At 34.0% G+C, this 18,024-nt stretch overlaps 2 protein-coding genes and 1 non-coding gene across 3 annotated transcripts; 2 read left to right on the top strand and 1 right to left on the bottom strand.

Annotated features, from left to right (window-relative positions):
* Positions 1–2,302: 2,302 nt before the first annotated feature.
* LOC104245538 (universal stress protein A-like protein) lies at positions 2,303–5,479 on the bottom strand. Its single transcript, XM_009801159.2, has 4 exons — positions 5,206–5,479; positions 3,904–3,998; positions 3,648–3,769; positions 2,303–2,623 (listed from the first exon to the last, which is right to left on the bottom strand). The coding sequence occupies exons 1-4, from the start codon at positions 5,381–5,383 to the stop codon at positions 2,536–2,538; spliced, it is 483 nt and encodes a 160-aa protein (XP_009799461.1). The 5' UTR covers positions 5,384–5,479; the 3' UTR covers positions 2,303–2,535.
* A 3,050-nt stretch (positions 5,480–8,529) lies between these two features.
* LOC104245539 (uncharacterized protein OsI_027940) lies at positions 8,530–15,476 on the top strand. The gene is made up of 6 exons (XM_009801161.2): positions 8,530–8,721; positions 12,202–12,388; positions 13,715–13,874; positions 14,087–14,127; positions 14,208–14,283; positions 15,175–15,476. The coding sequence occupies exons 1-6, from the start codon at positions 8,717–8,719 to the stop codon at positions 15,288–15,290; spliced, it is 585 nt and encodes a 194-aa protein (XP_009799463.1). The 5' UTR covers positions 8,530–8,716; the 3' UTR covers positions 15,291–15,476.
* A 1,061-nt stretch (positions 15,477–16,537) lies between these two features.
* Positions 16,538–16,608, top strand: TRNAG-CCC (transfer RNA glycine (anticodon CCC)). Its single transcript has one exon. It is a non-coding gene; the product is annotated as a tRNA-Gly (tRNA).
* The last annotated feature ends 1,416 nt before the right edge of the window (positions 16,609–18,024 follow it).

The raw sequence follows: 18,024 nt of genomic DNA, 5'->3' as shown, positions 1-18,024 counted from the left end.
TAAAATTAAATTGAAAAATATATTTAAAAAGTATTTTTTTCGCAGGTGGGCGGGTGATGCGGAAAAATGAAAAAACAGAAATTTGAAATTGCAGAAAAAAAAAATTAAGGTAAAAAAATAATTTTTTTTTGCGCGGGTGGAGGTGGAAGAGGGGGTGGGGCAGGGGGTGAAGGGGTAGTAGGATGGGTGGTAACGGAAAAACTGAAATTTAAAAAAAAAAAAACTTTTTTGGAGAGGGGGTAGGTTGGTGAGGGTGAGGAAGGTTGAAAATGAGTTTTGGAAAATGTTTTCCCTTCTCTTGATAAGGAAAACATTTTCCTTCAATTGTAGGAAAATGAGTTCATAAGAAAAATGTTTTCCAAAACATTTAAGCCAACCAAATATGAAAAATTGAAAAATGTTTTCCATCGTACCAAAGCATAACTTCAAATATACTCTTTTTCTCATCATGCCATTTCCACAAATAAGATCTTCACTTTTTATTAAATCAAAATTACACAAAATTTAGCTGAATTTGATATGTGACAAACATAAACAAAAAATGAACCATGGTTGTACAAACTTTGAAATCTAGTATTAATAATAATTTGATGTCTAACATAATATGATGGAATTCCACTATAAGTACACTAGAACTCCAGCATAATATACTAGAGTTCCAGCAAGTATAATTGTCCAGTATAATATACTGGAGTTTGGAGCACCGATGCTCCAGTCTCCAGTATATTATACTGGAGTCAGCAAAGTATACCGGTCCAACATAATATGCTGGAGTTCATACACAGGTGCACCGAACTCCAATATATTGTGCTGGACCGGTTTCTGTTGTAGCAAAATAATGGCTATTTTTCATTGACTTCGTAAACGCTGACTATTTTTGAATGACCAGTCCGAAAACTGACTATACCGTGCTATTTTTACGAAATATACTTGCAAAAAGTGGCAAGCACACAATATTTAGAAGGATCTAATGCATTTGAACTAAGTGCTTTAGAATATCGTTATTTTCTTGAATATAAGAGGATAAGTGGAGTAATAACGACATATATGTAGGGGTAAAATAGACCTTTAGAAATAGCAGAAAGAGAGTTGTGAGATATTATTATTCAAGTGTAATGCATTTTTTTTATATGTAATCTTCTATTCAATTTATATGCAATCTTCTATTTTATTTAAATTTAACAGTAAATCATTTTTTCCTTAATCTTAATTGTCTCATATCTAACAATTTAATCCAACGTTCTTAAAGAGTGTTTTAATCATATTGGAAATTTATATACTGATAGAATATATAGAATGTTTAGTATTTTTTATTTTTATTTTATTTTATTTTATAAAATATCAAATTTAGATGAGTTTAAATGTTACATGACACCAGGGCCGGCTCATGGGTGAAGCAACTATAGCATTTGCTTTAGGCCTCACTCTTTTAGGGGCCGCAAATTTTACCCACAATGAGTACTTAGTTAAATTTGTATTAATTATTTTATGTAGAAAGGTTCTTTATAAATAAAAATAATAATATTTTAATTTATGATTGATTTATTGTTTCAGTTAAAAACTTGGCAATGTAGATCTTTCCCTAAATTCTATACGCGTGAATAAATTGTGAAATAGGTTTGACATGAATATTACTGTTTTCTCTCTTTAATTTTCCTAAATAGAAAACGGGTAGATTTTAAGAAATTATGTATGATTTTACATATCAAAATATTAAAAAATAGACTTTAAATAAAATATATTTTTTTTAAAAATTTAAGGCCTCTTGTTAAAGTTTGGCTTTAGGCCACAAAATTTATTGAGCCGCCCCTGCATGACACACACTATTAAAGTTGGCTTCCTATACTGTCTCTTATTTCATACATAACATTGTGAATTATTACACATAGTATGAATTTTTGCCACTAATATGTTACACAACAATTACAACCTTAAAACAGCTAAATATGAAAATTATTGAGAGTCAAGTAACAGCTTGTTTGGATGGTTGTTACTTATTATATCGTATTGTATTGTTACTTTAAATACAATGTTTCTTTTGATTGTTATTTAAATTTTATTGTATCATATCGTTAAATCCGTCATTACGTAACGATGAAATGTGTCACTTTACGTAACGACCGATTTGATGTGGTCACGTCGTTTCCTTGTGTTTTTCTCTCAATCTCACGCTTCATTATTATTAAATAATTTTATTTTATCATTTACCCTACCTTTTTATATACCGTATCATAATTTTTCTTTGTAATATTACAAATTTATTCATCATATTACTGGTGCATGATGCCATGAAACGACGGCAAAACGACACAATCCATCCAAACATTGTATTCATCAAACGATACAATATAGTACAATATAATACGATACGATACATTATGAAACGATATGTAACAACCATCCAAACAAACTGTTAATTGGATAAATACACAAAGTCAACTGAGTTCTCCTCCACAAATTGGAGAAAATGATGACATATTTATAACATCTAAAACTTGTTCACTCAAATAGAATCAAATACCAAGAAAAAATACCTTAGGATTTATGCTTTGGCTTCTTCACAATCATAACACTGCAGTGGGCATGATGAGCACAATAGTCACTCACACTACCCAAAACAGTCCTGCACAATCAATTGCACAAGGAGTTAATATCAAGAAAAATTGAGTAGAGACAATTGTTGAATGAGTTTAAGTTTTATGTATTGATTATATATATATATATATATAGTCGGATCACTTATAAGGTAAATATATGTAAATCTACATGACCTTTACTGACAAGAGGGGTTGCTCTGATGGTAAGCAACCCCCACTTTCAACCGAGAGGTTGTGAGTTCGAGTCTCTCCAGGAGCAAGGTGAGAAGTTCTTGGAGGGAAGGATGCCGGGGGTCTATTTGGAAACAGTCTCTCTACCCTAGGGTAGAGGTAAGGTCTGCGTACACACTACCCTCCCCAGACCCCAATATAAACCAATTTCAAAATGGGATGACATGCTTGAAAAGGCATGAGCTCTAAGCTTTTCGTCGTAGTAACGTCCGCGAATTTGATCAATCACTTTTCGTGCTTTGCCTGACATAAACATTGGTCGGTAAAATATTTTTATGCTATTATTGTATATTAACTTAAGTCCTTGTTCAATTGTTATCCATCCTAAGGAAACAGAGAAAATCGTTCTTCGTTTCATTTTATTACAACAATAGCAACAACAAAAATCAAGTATAATCGCACAAATGGGGTCTAGGGAGGGTAGTATATGCGCATATTTTACCCCTACCTTCAAGAAGGCAGATAGACTGTTTTCGAAAGACCCTCGGTTTAGGAAAGATAAAAGGAAGGGCAACAACAATCACACCGATTCTAAAACCGAAGAAAAAAAAATACAAAGATACAAAACTAAAATTGAGTATTGTAATCAGAAAACCGAAATGAAAGCAACGACAAGTAATCGTTTCATTTTATTAAAGAAAGAAAACAGGAAAAATTAACCTAAATAGCAGCCCACCCAACTACTTTACTGAAATAGCGCGCAAATATATATACATATATAATCGTGTATAATTAGTATATAATTTATGTATACCGGCAAAAAGAAATAAATAGTGAATTCGAGCGGCTATTTGTGCAAAGATCCTGAAGAATATTTACCTCCTTAAAACTCCATAACCATGACTACCAACAACTAAAATAGAGGCATGATGCTTTTCTACAGCATCACATAGGACATTCCTGGCATCACCTTCCTCTGCCTCAACTATAACATCATTCACCTACAAAATATTAATAATACAACCACTATTAGTGGATTATTATAAATGACGCGTAAAAATATATTTTTCAACAGATAGATGACAATGCATAGAACTTAAACTCTTTAAATAAAAGGAAAAAAGAGTCTAATTACGGATTTTGCAGTACAGATTTCCTTAGCTTTCTCCACAACCCTTGCAGCAATCTTCTTCAAATCTGTTTCTATCGATGGCAAAATTTCCACACTGCCTACAATTCATCAAAAAGGAAATCAAGACATCGCGAGACGACCAATTTATCTATAGTTAATAACTCCTCGCCATAGGCAGATCTTAATGAGTTCAACTTTTAAAGTTTTTAACGTTGAACCATTATATTTTGAAAATTATGGGTTCAAATCTATTACTTGTTGCAATTTTAGCGAATATATACATATAAATTTATATTGGGAGAAATTAAAAAATAGCCAAATTTACAACTTGTCGTTCAAAAATAGCTCAGTTTCAAAAGTAATCGAAATTTAATCACTTTTCATGTAAAGATAAATCTAAGCAAAAATACTGTTCAAAACCCGGAAAATAAGCTAGTATATTATGCTGGAGTTCCAACATAAGTATACTTGAATCCATCATATTATACCGGAGTTCCAGGATAAGTATGTTGGAACTCCAACATAATATGATGGAGTTCCAGCATAAGTACACTAGAACACCAACATAATATACTGGAGTTCCAGCAAGTATACCGGTCCAGCATAATATGCTGTAGTTCATACACAGGTGCACCGAACTCCAGTATATTATGCTAGATCGGTCACTGTTGCAGCAAAATAGTGGCTATTTTTATTGACTTGGTAAACGCTGACTATTTTTGAATGACCAATCCGAAAACTAGCTATACCGTGCTATTTTTACATTTATATTTCGTGTCGAAAGTATGAATTCAGTCTAAATAATTAACTTTTCAACCATCATCATAATGTTTTCTTCTATTAGCCGTGAAATTGAATTATATGATAATCTCATCATCATGTCTCAAATGTTCCTCACACGCGGGCTCATAAATCAAGCACGTAAAACTTTTATATTTTAAAAGGTTAAAATGTTAGAGAGAATATATGTGTTTATCTAGCTAATTATAATTCAACCATAAAATTGATCAGCAGTCAAATTAATGCCTCAAACGATCCAATCAAACTTCATCATGTAAAATATGACATCTTTCTATATCGTCAAAAAACTCTTCAATTAAAAATCATTTTACTTTGCACTTAACATAAAAGGAGTCAAGTTTGACATACTCTTATAACCATAAAGGTGTCATGACATCTTTAAACCACTAGTTCTAAGAATAGTTTTGATACGTGTCAGAGAATCGTTCGCGCTTACTTTTTTAAGTTTTGTGTCTAGTTAAACATTATCATATAAAATATAACGGTAGATTTAACGATACATACCTAGACCAGTGAGGCCAATAACAGAAGCAGGAGAAGGCTTGGCATGAACAATGACAAGTTTGAAAAGAGAAGGTGAAGTTCCAAAAAAATGATCCAAAGTCCATTCCAATGCATAAAAACTATGTTGATTGTCTTCTATTCCCACAACCATAATTGATTTCTCTTCTGTTGTTGCCATTCTTGAATTAAATGAAATAAAAAAAACCTCTCTTTTTTATTTGGTTGTTGATAAAAATAATATTTTCTTCCCTTCTGAATAAACTCAAAAGATATATATTGAAAAAAGGCAAAGCAAATGGCTATTTGAACACGAAAGAAAAGTTGGGGATCTTATCGTAATAGAATCCAATTCAATGTTTGGTTACTTTACTAAAGATTATAGAGAATAGAATTCGCTGGAATAAGATGCCAGAAAATGACAGAAAGTACTGTCACTTTGATGACCGATTTTGATCGAATAGGATGTTTGAAAAATATAGGCCGCACTCTGGTTTTTGAGCTGCCTATATATCCCTGGTTTTACAGGAATCAGACCAGATGTAACTGAAATAATCAAATGACCAATGCTAAAGTCATATAAGGAAACACATTCTCATGATATAAAACCAAATGGACAGAGACTCACATACTTTTAGTACTGTACTTGCTCCTCATTTTAAGCTAAGTACTACTATGTCGCCAAAAGATGAAGCTGAACAAAAGTATATGTCAAAGGTATCATACGCAAATGCTGTTGGTAGTTTGATGTATGCATATCAACAACATGCATACTCCATTATGTTTGTTACTGTAGCTGTATTTAACTAGGTAGAAATAATGTGTGAAAGTTGTAGATATGTTGTAGATAAATTGTATAATATATAATTAGTTGTATGAAATTTATTTTTACTATGTATAAATCAGATACAAAATATACAAAAGACATATTGTATAAATTTTGTATAAAATTTATATTTAAGTCGTATGTTATTGTAGTTGTATTTAACTGGATAGTGTACGAAAAAATTCCCATGAATAAATTGTGTGCATATATATATATATATATATACACGAATTCATAATATGTTAACAAACTGACAACTGAATATTCCATTACTACCCATTGACATGTCAAGGTGTATGTTTGCAATGTTTATGATATTTTAATTTCATGATTTTTCCTTTATTAAACAGATATTGATGAACTTCAGTGTAGACATTCTTTTGATCTTATTACTTCATTTATTGCTAGTATTTATTGTGTTCTATTCGTTGTTCTTCATTTATTGCTTATTATTAAGAGTCGTCTTTGATTTATTTATAACTGTTACTCTCCATCGACTACCCTTGATAGTTCCCAGCCGAGCTTCGGACTCGACCCCGAGGCCCTCATATAGGCAAGCTCGAGGTCCCGATTGACAGCAATTCGGTTTGATCAACCTCTCGTCTTTAAGCTCTTATCTCGTTTATAAGTTTTTCACGTAACATCAACTGCCTAACAACTAGCATAAAAATAGATCACGTATTTTTAGAACTATTAAATCAAATTTAATTGTTATTACCATTTTCACGGTAAACAACAGCCTACTGAAATGAAAATTCACTGACTTAACAACATTGGCATTAACATCAACGACGAAATTCCTTGGCTAGAAAAAATTGCTCATATAGCCAGAATATTACTACTTTATAGTTGTAATTTGCCTGGCTATTGGATGCACAATTCCGCAACACTGTAGCAACCAAATACTTCTGGTGACCAGGCTCTGATGATATTTTTACTTTTGCTCTAGCTTATAAACATAAGAAAAGAGAGAAGGAGAAAGAAAAAAGGAAAGGGTGTAACTACGTCCCTTGATTGAAGGCACAAATAATGGATTGAGAGCCTTTTAAGGTGAATGGTATATATTTTGTAAACAAAACTTATTTATGCCGGGTAATGAACTAAACATGGACATTAATGGTAATAAAGTTTCAAATAGTGTATAAGAATGAAAAAATCTCTTAATCCAAATAGCCGGTAAAAATAGCACGGGCTAGCGAATTTTCGGACTGATCATTCAAAAATAGCCAGCGTTTGCAAAGTTATTGAAAAATAGCCACTATTTTGCTGCAACATAGAAAGTTCCAGCATAATATACTGGAGATCGGTGCCCATGTGTATGAACTTTCAGCATATTATGCTGGAACTCCAACACGCAGAAAGATCCAGTATAATGTACTGGAGATTGGAGCACTCCAAGCTCCAGTATATTATGCTCGATCGGTATATCATACTGGATCTCCAATATAATATACTGGAATAATTTTTCGGATTTTGAACAATGTTTTCGTTCAAATTTATCTTTACATGAAAAATGACTAAATTTCAATTACTTTTAAAACTGTGGCTATTTTTGAATGACCACTTGTAAATCTGAATTTTTGAATTTCTCTCAATTCAACCGCTTAAATTAAAAATAACTATATTTAAACAAGTTTCCAAGTTTAAACATGGGAAAAGTGCATTACTAGCCTCTTTTAAGACTCCTATTTAAAGAATAGTCAATTTTTTTTACAAAGCTTTTAAATTTTAGCCGTCTCAAAATCAAGAAGACCTACGGTCCTAAGTAAGCATAATTCTAATCAATACAAGAGTAAGCTTTGGCCAGGGGAGAGCTAGAACACATTATATGAGTTCGGCCTGACCCAATAGCTTTAATCAAATTCTATATTTGTCGTAAGAAATTTATTGAATATATATAAATTATTAATTTAGAACGAGTAACTTAAACAAACTAGAATCTACAACCCATAACTTCAAATTCTTGCCCTATTTATGACTTTGGCAGAGCTTAAATTCAGACCTGATAGTTTGAAGTTTAAATCGAAGATCTGAAGATATTCCAGCATAATATGTTGGAGTTCGAATTTTTTACATGTAAACTTCCAGCATAACATGCTGGAATTTTATAATGCGCTGGAATTCCAACATAATATAACGGAAATTCATGCACAGGTACTCCAATCTCCAGTATACTATACTGGAACTTTTTATGTGCTGGAGTTCCAACATAATATGCTGGAAGTTCATACACAAGTTCTCCAATATCCAGTATATTATCCTGAAACTTTCCATGTTGTGGAGTTCCAACATAATATGCTGGAAGTTCATACACAGGTCCTCTGATCTCCAGTATATTATGTGGAAATTTTCGTGTTTCTACAAAATAGTGGCTATTTTTTAATAATTTTGCCAACGCTGGCTATTTTCAATTAACTGTCCGAAAACTGACTAGCCTGTGCTATTTTAACGAAAAACTGGCTAAGGGCCTAAAGACTACTGGGCCGACTTCTAAGCCCATTACACTGTTAAAGTCTCTCACGCAAGCAAAACCTTAGAAGGTTTAAGAAAAATCTAGAAGACTTTGGTACAGTTGGTAGATACTCATCACTTTTGCAAATTACAAGTGTATCACTACCAGTTGTGCCTCTACAGTTTCTGCCTTTCTAGGTTTTTCACTTGTCCTTCTTCAGCGCTTAAACTACAACGATGAGGTAATATATACTTTACTGCATTTTATTATAATTTCAAATTGCGTATTTGATTTAATACAGAGTGTTCGTATTTTTTTTTAGGTCTGACTGTTAATTCATTAATGTGTTTATCCATTTAGGTGTTTTTGTTTCTTTGATGAGAATTTTGTTAAACTGTAAATATTTATTTGAATAATTCTAAAAAATGATCTGTTACATATGAAATATTAGGAGTTTGGACTGTTTTTTCAATATGCTTTATGCCTAATAGCAAGGTGGGGTTGCTATGATGGTAAGCAACCCTCACTTCCAACCGAGAGGTTGTGAGTTCGAGTCTCCCCAAGAGCAAGGTGGGAAGTTCTTGGAGGGAAGGATGCCGGGGTCTATTTGGAAACAGTCTCTCTACCCTAGGGTAGGGGTAAGGTCTGCGTACACACTACCCTCCCCAGACCCCACTAAGTGGGATTATACTGGGTTGTTGTTGTTGTTGTTGTTGTTGCTTTATGCCTAAGTCTTGGTCAGTAGAGCTGCCTTGTCCGTTCATAATAAAAAATTAAATTAAGCGTTTGTCAAGTTTATTTCCATCTGCCTTGTATCCGGCCAAGCTGAAAAAATTAGCATATTTTGAGAAGTATTTTTTTCAAAAGTGCTTTTCAAAAAAGCACTTTTGAAGAAAAAGCAGTTTATGTTTGACTCGATTTGAAAAGTACTTTTGAGTAGTGATTTGTGTTTGGCCAAGCTTTTTAAAAAGTGTTTTCAAGTATCAAAATATGAGTAAGGACATAAAGAGATTTACTTAATAGTTAATATTATATAAGTAGATAAATATTTACCAATATTTATTATGAAGGACAAAATCAAGATTTTTATTTTATTTTAGTAAAATACAACAACAAAAACAACCCAGTATAATACCACAACTGGGGTTTGGGGAGGGTAGTGTGTACGCAGACCTTACCCCTACCTTAGGGTAGAGTGGTTGTTTCCAATAAATCATCTTGAAAGAATAAAGTACTTTCGAATTTTATCATTTTATTTTAGTAAAATATAAAGATAAAATTCGAAAGTACTTTATTCTTTCAAGATGATTTAAATATATAAAAAAAAAAAACATTCAACAAATATGAAAGTTCACCTTGAAAGTCATTATATATTACTTAATAGTTTAAACTAAGGTTATTTTGGTATATACAATATTAGGAAGAAAATTTAGAATTATTTCTGCTTCTCCGTAGAGTTATCTTGTATTGTTATAACAAAAAATTAGGTGTTTGACTGTTTCTCCTCAGTTGCTTAAGCCTATGGTCGACAAAGTTACTTGTACAATTACAAAAATATGGAATTTTGACCACATATGTCAACATTTCCTTATTTACGATCCCGCTTGTACTTTTAACAATTTGCTTGTAGTATAAGTTGTTCCTTTATATTGGCTTGAGAAAATGATCAATGAGGATTTATATAGTCAATCCTAACTTATTTGGTATGGAGGCGTAATTATTGTTATTATTGTTGTTCCTGTGGTCGCCTCGCCTGAGAGAAGCTAGAAGAGATAAATGAAGTTAAGGAGTGCTTTTGGTAGTAGGGGTGGAAATGCACCAGCTGACCTTGGCTTAAACAATATATATAGTTGAATAATTTTGTGTGTATGTGTGTATGTTTATGTATAAGGTCGACTATAAGGGGTAATGTCTGCATACACACTATCCTACCTAGACCCCACTTGTGGGATTATACTGGGTTGTTGTTGTTGTTGTTATGATAACATGTTGGTGTCCGGGTTAGTTTGTGCGTGCCTTGACTATTCTAATGGATACTTGCATTCACCCACTAGTACCAATATCGGGTAATAAGTGGTTGATGAAGCATGTATTAATAGGTTCAACCGAACTAAGCATTTTCTACGCGGAGTATGGGTTCATACGTGAAAAATCACTAAAATTTTCAAAAGACATTACAGAGCCCATACTTTTAAAAGTGTAATGGGTTTAGTAATAAAAACCTAAATGCTAAACCTTTCAAATTTAAATCTTCGATTACGGATAATTTTGCTTACTGAGGATTAGTTAGAAAGAAATCACTTAACTTTTCTTGTCTTTGCTTAAAAGGAGTTTTGACTGCAGATGTGAGTTTCCTTATTTATCATCCCATTTGTACTTAACCATGTGCTTGTCTATGAGCTATTCCTCTGAGCACCCCCTTCCCTAGGGGAAGCAGGACGAAATGAATGAAATTGAGTGTTTTTGGTAGTCAGGGGCAGAAATGCACCCGCTGACATTTGCTTAAACTAAATATACAGAATAATTTTGTGTGCGCATCAATTTGTGCGTCTCGCCTATTTTAGTGGATTACCTACATCATCCCACTAGTACATGTATTTGGTAAGTTTACTTACCAATGCTTAGGAAGGTAGGAAGAAATCACCTTAGCTTTTTTTGCTGCTAGTACTTGAACACTAGATGTATATCTGCATGCTTATAATTAATAGTGTGTGCACCAGTATTCTGCTCCCACTGAACTTAGAGTTCTGGATTTACCTCTATTGGTGGTTGCTGTTTTTGCAAGTCATTAACTATTACTCCTTCTGTCCTAGTTTATGTGTCATACTTTCCTTTTGTCTATCCCAAAGAGAATGTTACACTTTCTTATTTAGAAATAAATTAACTTTAAACTTCTTATTTTACCCTTAATGAGATGATATGATTTGCCACACATATGCTTATGGATTGCTAAACTACAAGTTTCAAAACTCTTGCTTTCTTTCTTAAACTCCATGCCCAGTCAAACACTGCCACATAAATTTAGATGGAGGGAGTAGCACTAATGAGGCTGGTGTATTCTAGCACTCCAACCCTAGCTGAATGAAGATTCTCTATTCTTGCTTCCAGCAAGGCGTGATAATACACTGAGGGATTAGTCTAAGCAGCTACCTCTGATTTTTTTTTTAGTAGAGATGCTTTTATGTGGTTTTAGTGATCGGTTCTTGTTTAGCAGGTAATTCTGAGTAACATAACTCAAGGCACTTGGGTCAGGTGTCTCTTCCCTTGTAACTTCCAAAGATGTACATTGAAGTTGACAGGAAATTGACCTGTTACAGTGAATTTTAAACTGCTCTGGAATTATAACTATGTTTTCTATCTCCTCAATATAAAGAATCATAAAATCCCTTTGACGAATGCAAAAATCCCATAAGGGTTCCCTCGTAATACTCGCATGACTTCGGTAATGCCACTTTTCTGCATCTTTATTTTCCTTGTAACCTCTGCATGATCGGAAATATTTTGTTAATTGTATAATGTGCACAAATGCCTTTGCATTTTTGTATCTGCTCATTTATATCATTGTTCACTCAATAGGATTGTTGAGTGCATCTAACACTACCTCTTGCAAGGGACATTCATTGACACAACAGACATTTTTGTTTCACTTTATTTTTCACTTCTGGGATGAGCTATTGGCTAAAAATTGCTTCTTCTTTTCCCCTTCTTTATGAATTCATAGCCGCCATCCACAAGTGAAGTGGGCCCAGAGGCCAGATGTGGTGTATCTCACTGTGCAATTACCTGATGCTAAAAATCCAAAGGTAAATCTGGACCCTGAAGGAATTTTTACCTTCTCTGCTACAGCTGGACCGGAAAGCTATGCATACGAGTTGAAACTTGAGCTTTTTGATAAAGTTAACGTTGAGGTAAGAGATTTTTTCCGGTATGGCTGCTGGATATTGTATATTAATGTGGTTTGAATTTTATGGGTACCTAATCTATTCTTAGGCATGATATTTTCTTTTTAAAAATGAGGCATGTTTAGATAATCTTATGACAGAAATGTAGCAAATCATGTTTAGTGTGAGTTTATCTAGTAAAACTGGTGTAGATTAATTTCTTCTTGAACCTAAATTTCCAACAAAGAGGATTTATAACTTAGGTTCCATTAGTTCCGTAGTTGCATCTATTCTATTAGATAGTTGGGAGTGGCCTTTCTTGGGTGTCAGCCATTCTTCAGTGCTCAACCCATGAAACTATGAAAGTACCAAAATCGATAGACGAAGTAAGTATTAACTGCAAAAATTAGCTCAAAGAAGCAGAAGAAATTTCAACGGCTAATGAGTTAATAGCTTACTTATTAGGCAAATCAAAGTTAGTCTGGAGGCTTGATAAGCTGAACTGCATAATGATGTTCATTCTGTTATTATTTTCTTGGTTAAAGAGATTGGTAGATTGAAATCTGAGATAAAGTGAGAGCCTGCTGTTGATGCTTTACAAAGCAATATTCCACCCATAAAAAAATGTGATCATTAGTTGCAATGTTAAAAAGGTATTCCGCATATCCAAAATATCTTGAAACCTGTGCCTGCCTACACATCAATATAACAGAGGTAAAAAGAGAAGTGTATTTGCGTGGTTTGAGTTCTGTAATTTGTAGATAGTCAAAGCTGGATTGAGTACCTTTTTTTTAATATGGCGAATGCTACCCCCTGAATTTCCTTACCCCAGGGGTTAACAGTAGCCCTTTTCCACTTTGCTCCCTTGGCGCGACTTGAGTCCTAACGTCTTGGTTGAGCTCTCTTACCAAAGAGCAACCTTTACATCTTGCCTGTTTGAACAGCTCCTTTGTCAAAACAATTTCATGGACTGATTTATTTGTGAGATGTGTTGCCTGTAAAGTTTTCATGATGTCCCTCTTTATTGATCAAAGGACTGAGGGTCCTCGTACTTTCAAGAAAAATGGTTTCTTTTGGATAAGGCACTTTCTCGAGTAATCTTGATGGTGAAGTTGGATTAAAAGGATAACTCATGGAAAGTGATATTTGATTTTTACTCATAGAAGTCGAATGAAAAGAAAAAATATAACCAACCAAAACAACAGTTTCGACAATTTAGCTGTTATTAAGAGAGTAACATGTAGGAAGTGGGAGGATTTACTTGCTAGTTTTACGCGTTTTCTTAGTATAATTGCTATGCTATTCTCCCGTATTATTTAGCACTGCTCTGTAATTTGCAATTTTATATTGAAGGAGAGCAAAATAAATATTGGCGTGAGAAATATCTTCTGCGTTTTGGAAAAATCAGAGAAGAAATGGTGGAATAAATTGTTGCGTGGAGATGAGAAAGCACCACATTACGTGAAAGTAGATTGGGATAAGTGGGTGGACGAAGATGATGACAATGAAACTGGTACAACTTATCTCATGTTTTTTCTAAATCTCTCCTCAACCATATTTATTTGTGTTGCTCGAACTCTCCAAAAATGCCACCGCCCATGTCGGGTCCTCCAAAACTGCACTATTTTTGGAGGATAAGACACACACGGGCAACATTATTGAAGAGTCTGAGCAACATACACTAAAGCAGAAATCTAACTTTGTTGTTGCCTCATACTTTTTAAGCTGCTCCTGGTGATTTTGACATGAATTCGATGGATTTCTCGGTAAGAATCTGCTCGGTTATAATCTGCTGTTCTGCATTTAATTTGATGTCTTCTGAGGATTCCACTTTGATAATTTGTAGAAATTCGGGGACATGGGTGGCATGGGACTTGGAGATGATGCAATGGGGGATGATCTCGATGACAGTGACGATGAAGGTAATGAATTTCATGGCATCTCTTTGGCATGGATAGACTCTGTATGTTTTCATGCACAGTGATTAAATTATAGGCTTTTTTCATTGAATTGCTGATAACTCTTCTCAAAGTATAGATTATTTGCTCCGTTTTCTTTTTTCCTTCTCTATTCCCGTTTCTTCCAATTTTTGTTCCTTGCCCCTTTTAGAATGTGGGGTGGGTGGAAGTAGATTGTATACCTATTCAAGCATGTAGCTTTAAGTTTATCAATGTTTAAAAATGTAGAAACACTTATAGGACTGTTCATGTTTTGCATGAATAATCCTCGTACCAAGAATGACAGCCAATGCTTACACTTGCAATTTTGCTTTGGATGGTAGTGCGCCACTGCCTTGCTTGAAGTTATTGGATTTGTCACATAGATATAACTTTTAAGAAATCTTTTTACCACCTTTGATATGATTTTATAAGAATTTCTATACTTTTATATTTTATTATGCGAAAATAATGATGATTTTCCTCCTCTTGCTTGTGGATATGCTTTAGTTCAATGGGGAATACTTGGTTGATCTTACAATGCCATAATGATATGCGACCACTTATTATTTTCCACTAGGCTTAGAGTCGTTGAACCAAATTGTTTGTTCACCTGTTTAGGTAATGCCACACCACTCTTCCAACCCCACCGATTTTTTTTAATGATATTAGAGTTACAGTCATCGATTAAGTATATTATTCAGTAACGAAAAGGCAATATTTGTTTTTCCTGAAGTTGTTGAATTGTGAGAACCAGAAGACTCTGCCCTGCTTTTCCCTGCCTTGTCCTGGGATAGAGAAAAGGATTGCTCATCCTAGTTTTGAGATTTCCTTCTTCACTGTGCTTATAATGTGATCTCTTTTCTCTTTTATCAGAGGAAGAAGTCACAAAACCTTCAGAGACGGCGGAGGGAGAACCTAAAGAACAAAACAACAGTAAGGTAGGAGGTGAAGCTGCAGAGGGAAAAGCAGAAGCAGCGCCTAGCTCATGAGTGCATAAGTAGTGCTAATTGCAATTATCTGTTAGCTTGCTTTTGTCAACGCGCTAAATATTTGCACTATTATAAGTTTGTACTTTCATTTTTCTGAAAGTAGATAGGGTTATTGAGCATTAAAGTTTCACGTGAGCGGACATATATTATTTTTATCCACTTGAGTCAGGAACTATTCATTCTCTAGCCAAGGGTCTATCGGAAACAGCCTCTCTGACCTTTCAAGAGTAGGGGTAAGACTGCGTACATCTTACCCTCCCCAGACCCCACTTGTAGGAAACTACCGGGTTTGTTATTGTTGTTGTTGAGTCAGGAACTATGTTTCTGTGCTCAAGATGTGGGTGCTTGTACTAGTTAATGAAGTTACTGAAATGCTATTTGAATGACTTGGATCAAATGCTTGCATCAACTCTGGCCTGGTTTCCCTACTTGATGCTCTGTTTAAAATGTGGAATTGGAAGAATAGAGAACAGTATATTGCCATAGATGTAATTAACTCGTATAGAGAATAATCTAGGCAAATAAAACTTTTTCTTCTTCACATTTTGTGGTAGTGGGAAAAAGAGAACTTCTTGTACAGATAGCAAGAGGTATACAAATCATAATGCAGGCACTTTGATGCCAAATGTAGGTAGTCCTTATCACGGTTCTAGGCTCGAAGTGTTACTTTTATTCAACTCGAAGTAAGGGTCCCGACGACCCAAGTTTATCGGTTTAATCCAGGTTCGATCCAAGGAACGACGAAGGGTTCCTTGAGAGGTTGTATTAGTCAATCAAAGCGTCGTTCCTTGAGAGGTTGTATTAGTCAATCAAAGGTAAAAAAAAACACTCGCATATGGGTTCGATATTGGAAGTAGCCGATAGAGTCACGCATTCAGAGTCGAAAGGTCACAACATTTTATGACAACGATATTTTATGCTCATCTTGGGAAACTCTTTTCATGGTGCCATTACTTTTGTGAATAAGATGTTCATTTATCAAGAAAATAGTCTCTGATTTTCAGACGAAAAGATGCCTACTTTGCTTTGTAGAATCTAGGACTTTGAGGCTTAAAATCTCTCTTGATTTTGGCTTATTCTTTACATTTCCATTTTGATGTTACTGATAATGAAAATTCCAAAAGTGGGGAGCCAATAAGTCGAATAAGTAATTATTATTAATTTCTGTAGCAAAAAAAAATTTAAAAAATAGGACGTTTGGAATACATACTTTCTTATAAAAATGACGTTGCAGTGGCTATCAAGTAGCGCATCTGGTGTAGTGGTATCATAGTACCCTCCCACGGTACTGACCGGGGTTCGATTCCCCGGATGCGCATTGTGTATTTTTTGGCAGCTCAAAACTATTCTTTGTGGTGAAACGTACATTTCTGATCTTGTTGAGGGTTAAATAGATGGTTAATATTTTTTTGGCTACAAATCGATTTATCCATTTAGCAGGGTCGTACGCAGGAAATTTTGTAAGCGGTGTCGACATTTATAAAAGATGGACAGTATAACTTTGATTATCATACTTTTAGACAAAAAATAATCTTAGTCTATTGATTTTGTTGAGTTTAAGTTAGAAAAGGTGTTCAATTCTACTTCATCACAATATTTACTACAAAGGCCCTCTCAAATTTTTGGAAAAGAAAAATGTCCTAGTTGAGATTTGAACCTTTGACCTCTTAGAGAAAAAACAAGCACATTACCAACACAACAAGACACAATTTATGTCAAGTGGTGTCATTTTTCCTACTTATCCGTTTTCGTACAGTATTAATATATATATTTAGTAAAATTTTCGGACGAAGCGGTGTCGCGTGACACCGCTTCGGCAGGAATAAATCCGCCCCTGCCATTTAGGCTGCTAGTTTACTCTTTTGTGAGCCGAGGTCTACTGAAAACAATCTCTCTACTTTCTCTAGGCAGGTGTAAGGACTGTGTATACACTATCTTCCTCAAACTCCACATATGAAATTTTACCGGGTTTGTTATGGTTGTTGTAAGCTGCTAGTTTACTCTTCAGTTAAGCATTATTTAGTGTTTTAGAGCCCGTTTGGATTGACTTAAAAAAGTAATTTTTCAGCAGAAATAACTTTAAGCCAAAGAACAATAAGTTGGGGTTGCCCAACTTATTGCTTTTGACTTGTATTAAGTAGTTTTTAACTTATTTTAAGCACTTTTTAATTTTATATAATACTGAAAAAATAAAATAAACTTAAAAGCTAATTTTCCCCGCTTAAAAGCCAACCCAAATATCCTCTTAGTTAACGTTACCGGAGCTTCTCATTGCTATTATTAACATCGAACATTGAGAAATTGTTTGGCTATTTTATTGGAGTATAGTACGTGTATTATAAAAATTAATTACGAAGGGATAAAGTAAGCTAAGAAAGGCTTATGTCATGTTATTGAGTGGTGCAAATGTTGATTGGGGCCAACATAATGTATTGATTCTTTCTTTAAGGATTGTTTATTTTGTCAAAATAATTGAATGAACATGACATGATGTTAATCTCTAACTTCCTCAATAAGGTTGCGACAACTACCTTCATTTGCTAAATTTTATATATGAGGTTGGTAATAGACTTCAACAACAAGTTCTATCAAAATTTCAGACCACTTTACTCTGGAATAAACAAGTCACAGCTAGGATTTTATACTCTTTTTGGTCCATTTTAATTGTTTTTTTAATTTTTTTGTGCGGTCCACAATATTTTTTTTTCAAGATATTAATAAGAAAGCAATTTTT

Source organism: Nicotiana sylvestris, chromosome 2 (genome assembly GCF_000393655.2).
Source record: "Nicotiana sylvestris chromosome 2, ASM39365v2, whole genome shotgun sequence".
In the NCBI taxonomy this organism is placed as follows: domain Eukaryota; kingdom Viridiplantae; phylum Streptophyta; class Magnoliopsida; order Solanales; family Solanaceae; genus Nicotiana; species Nicotiana sylvestris.
The sequence above is the reverse complement of the archived record's forward strand: the minus strand, read 5'-3'. Positions and strand labels throughout refer to the sequence as shown.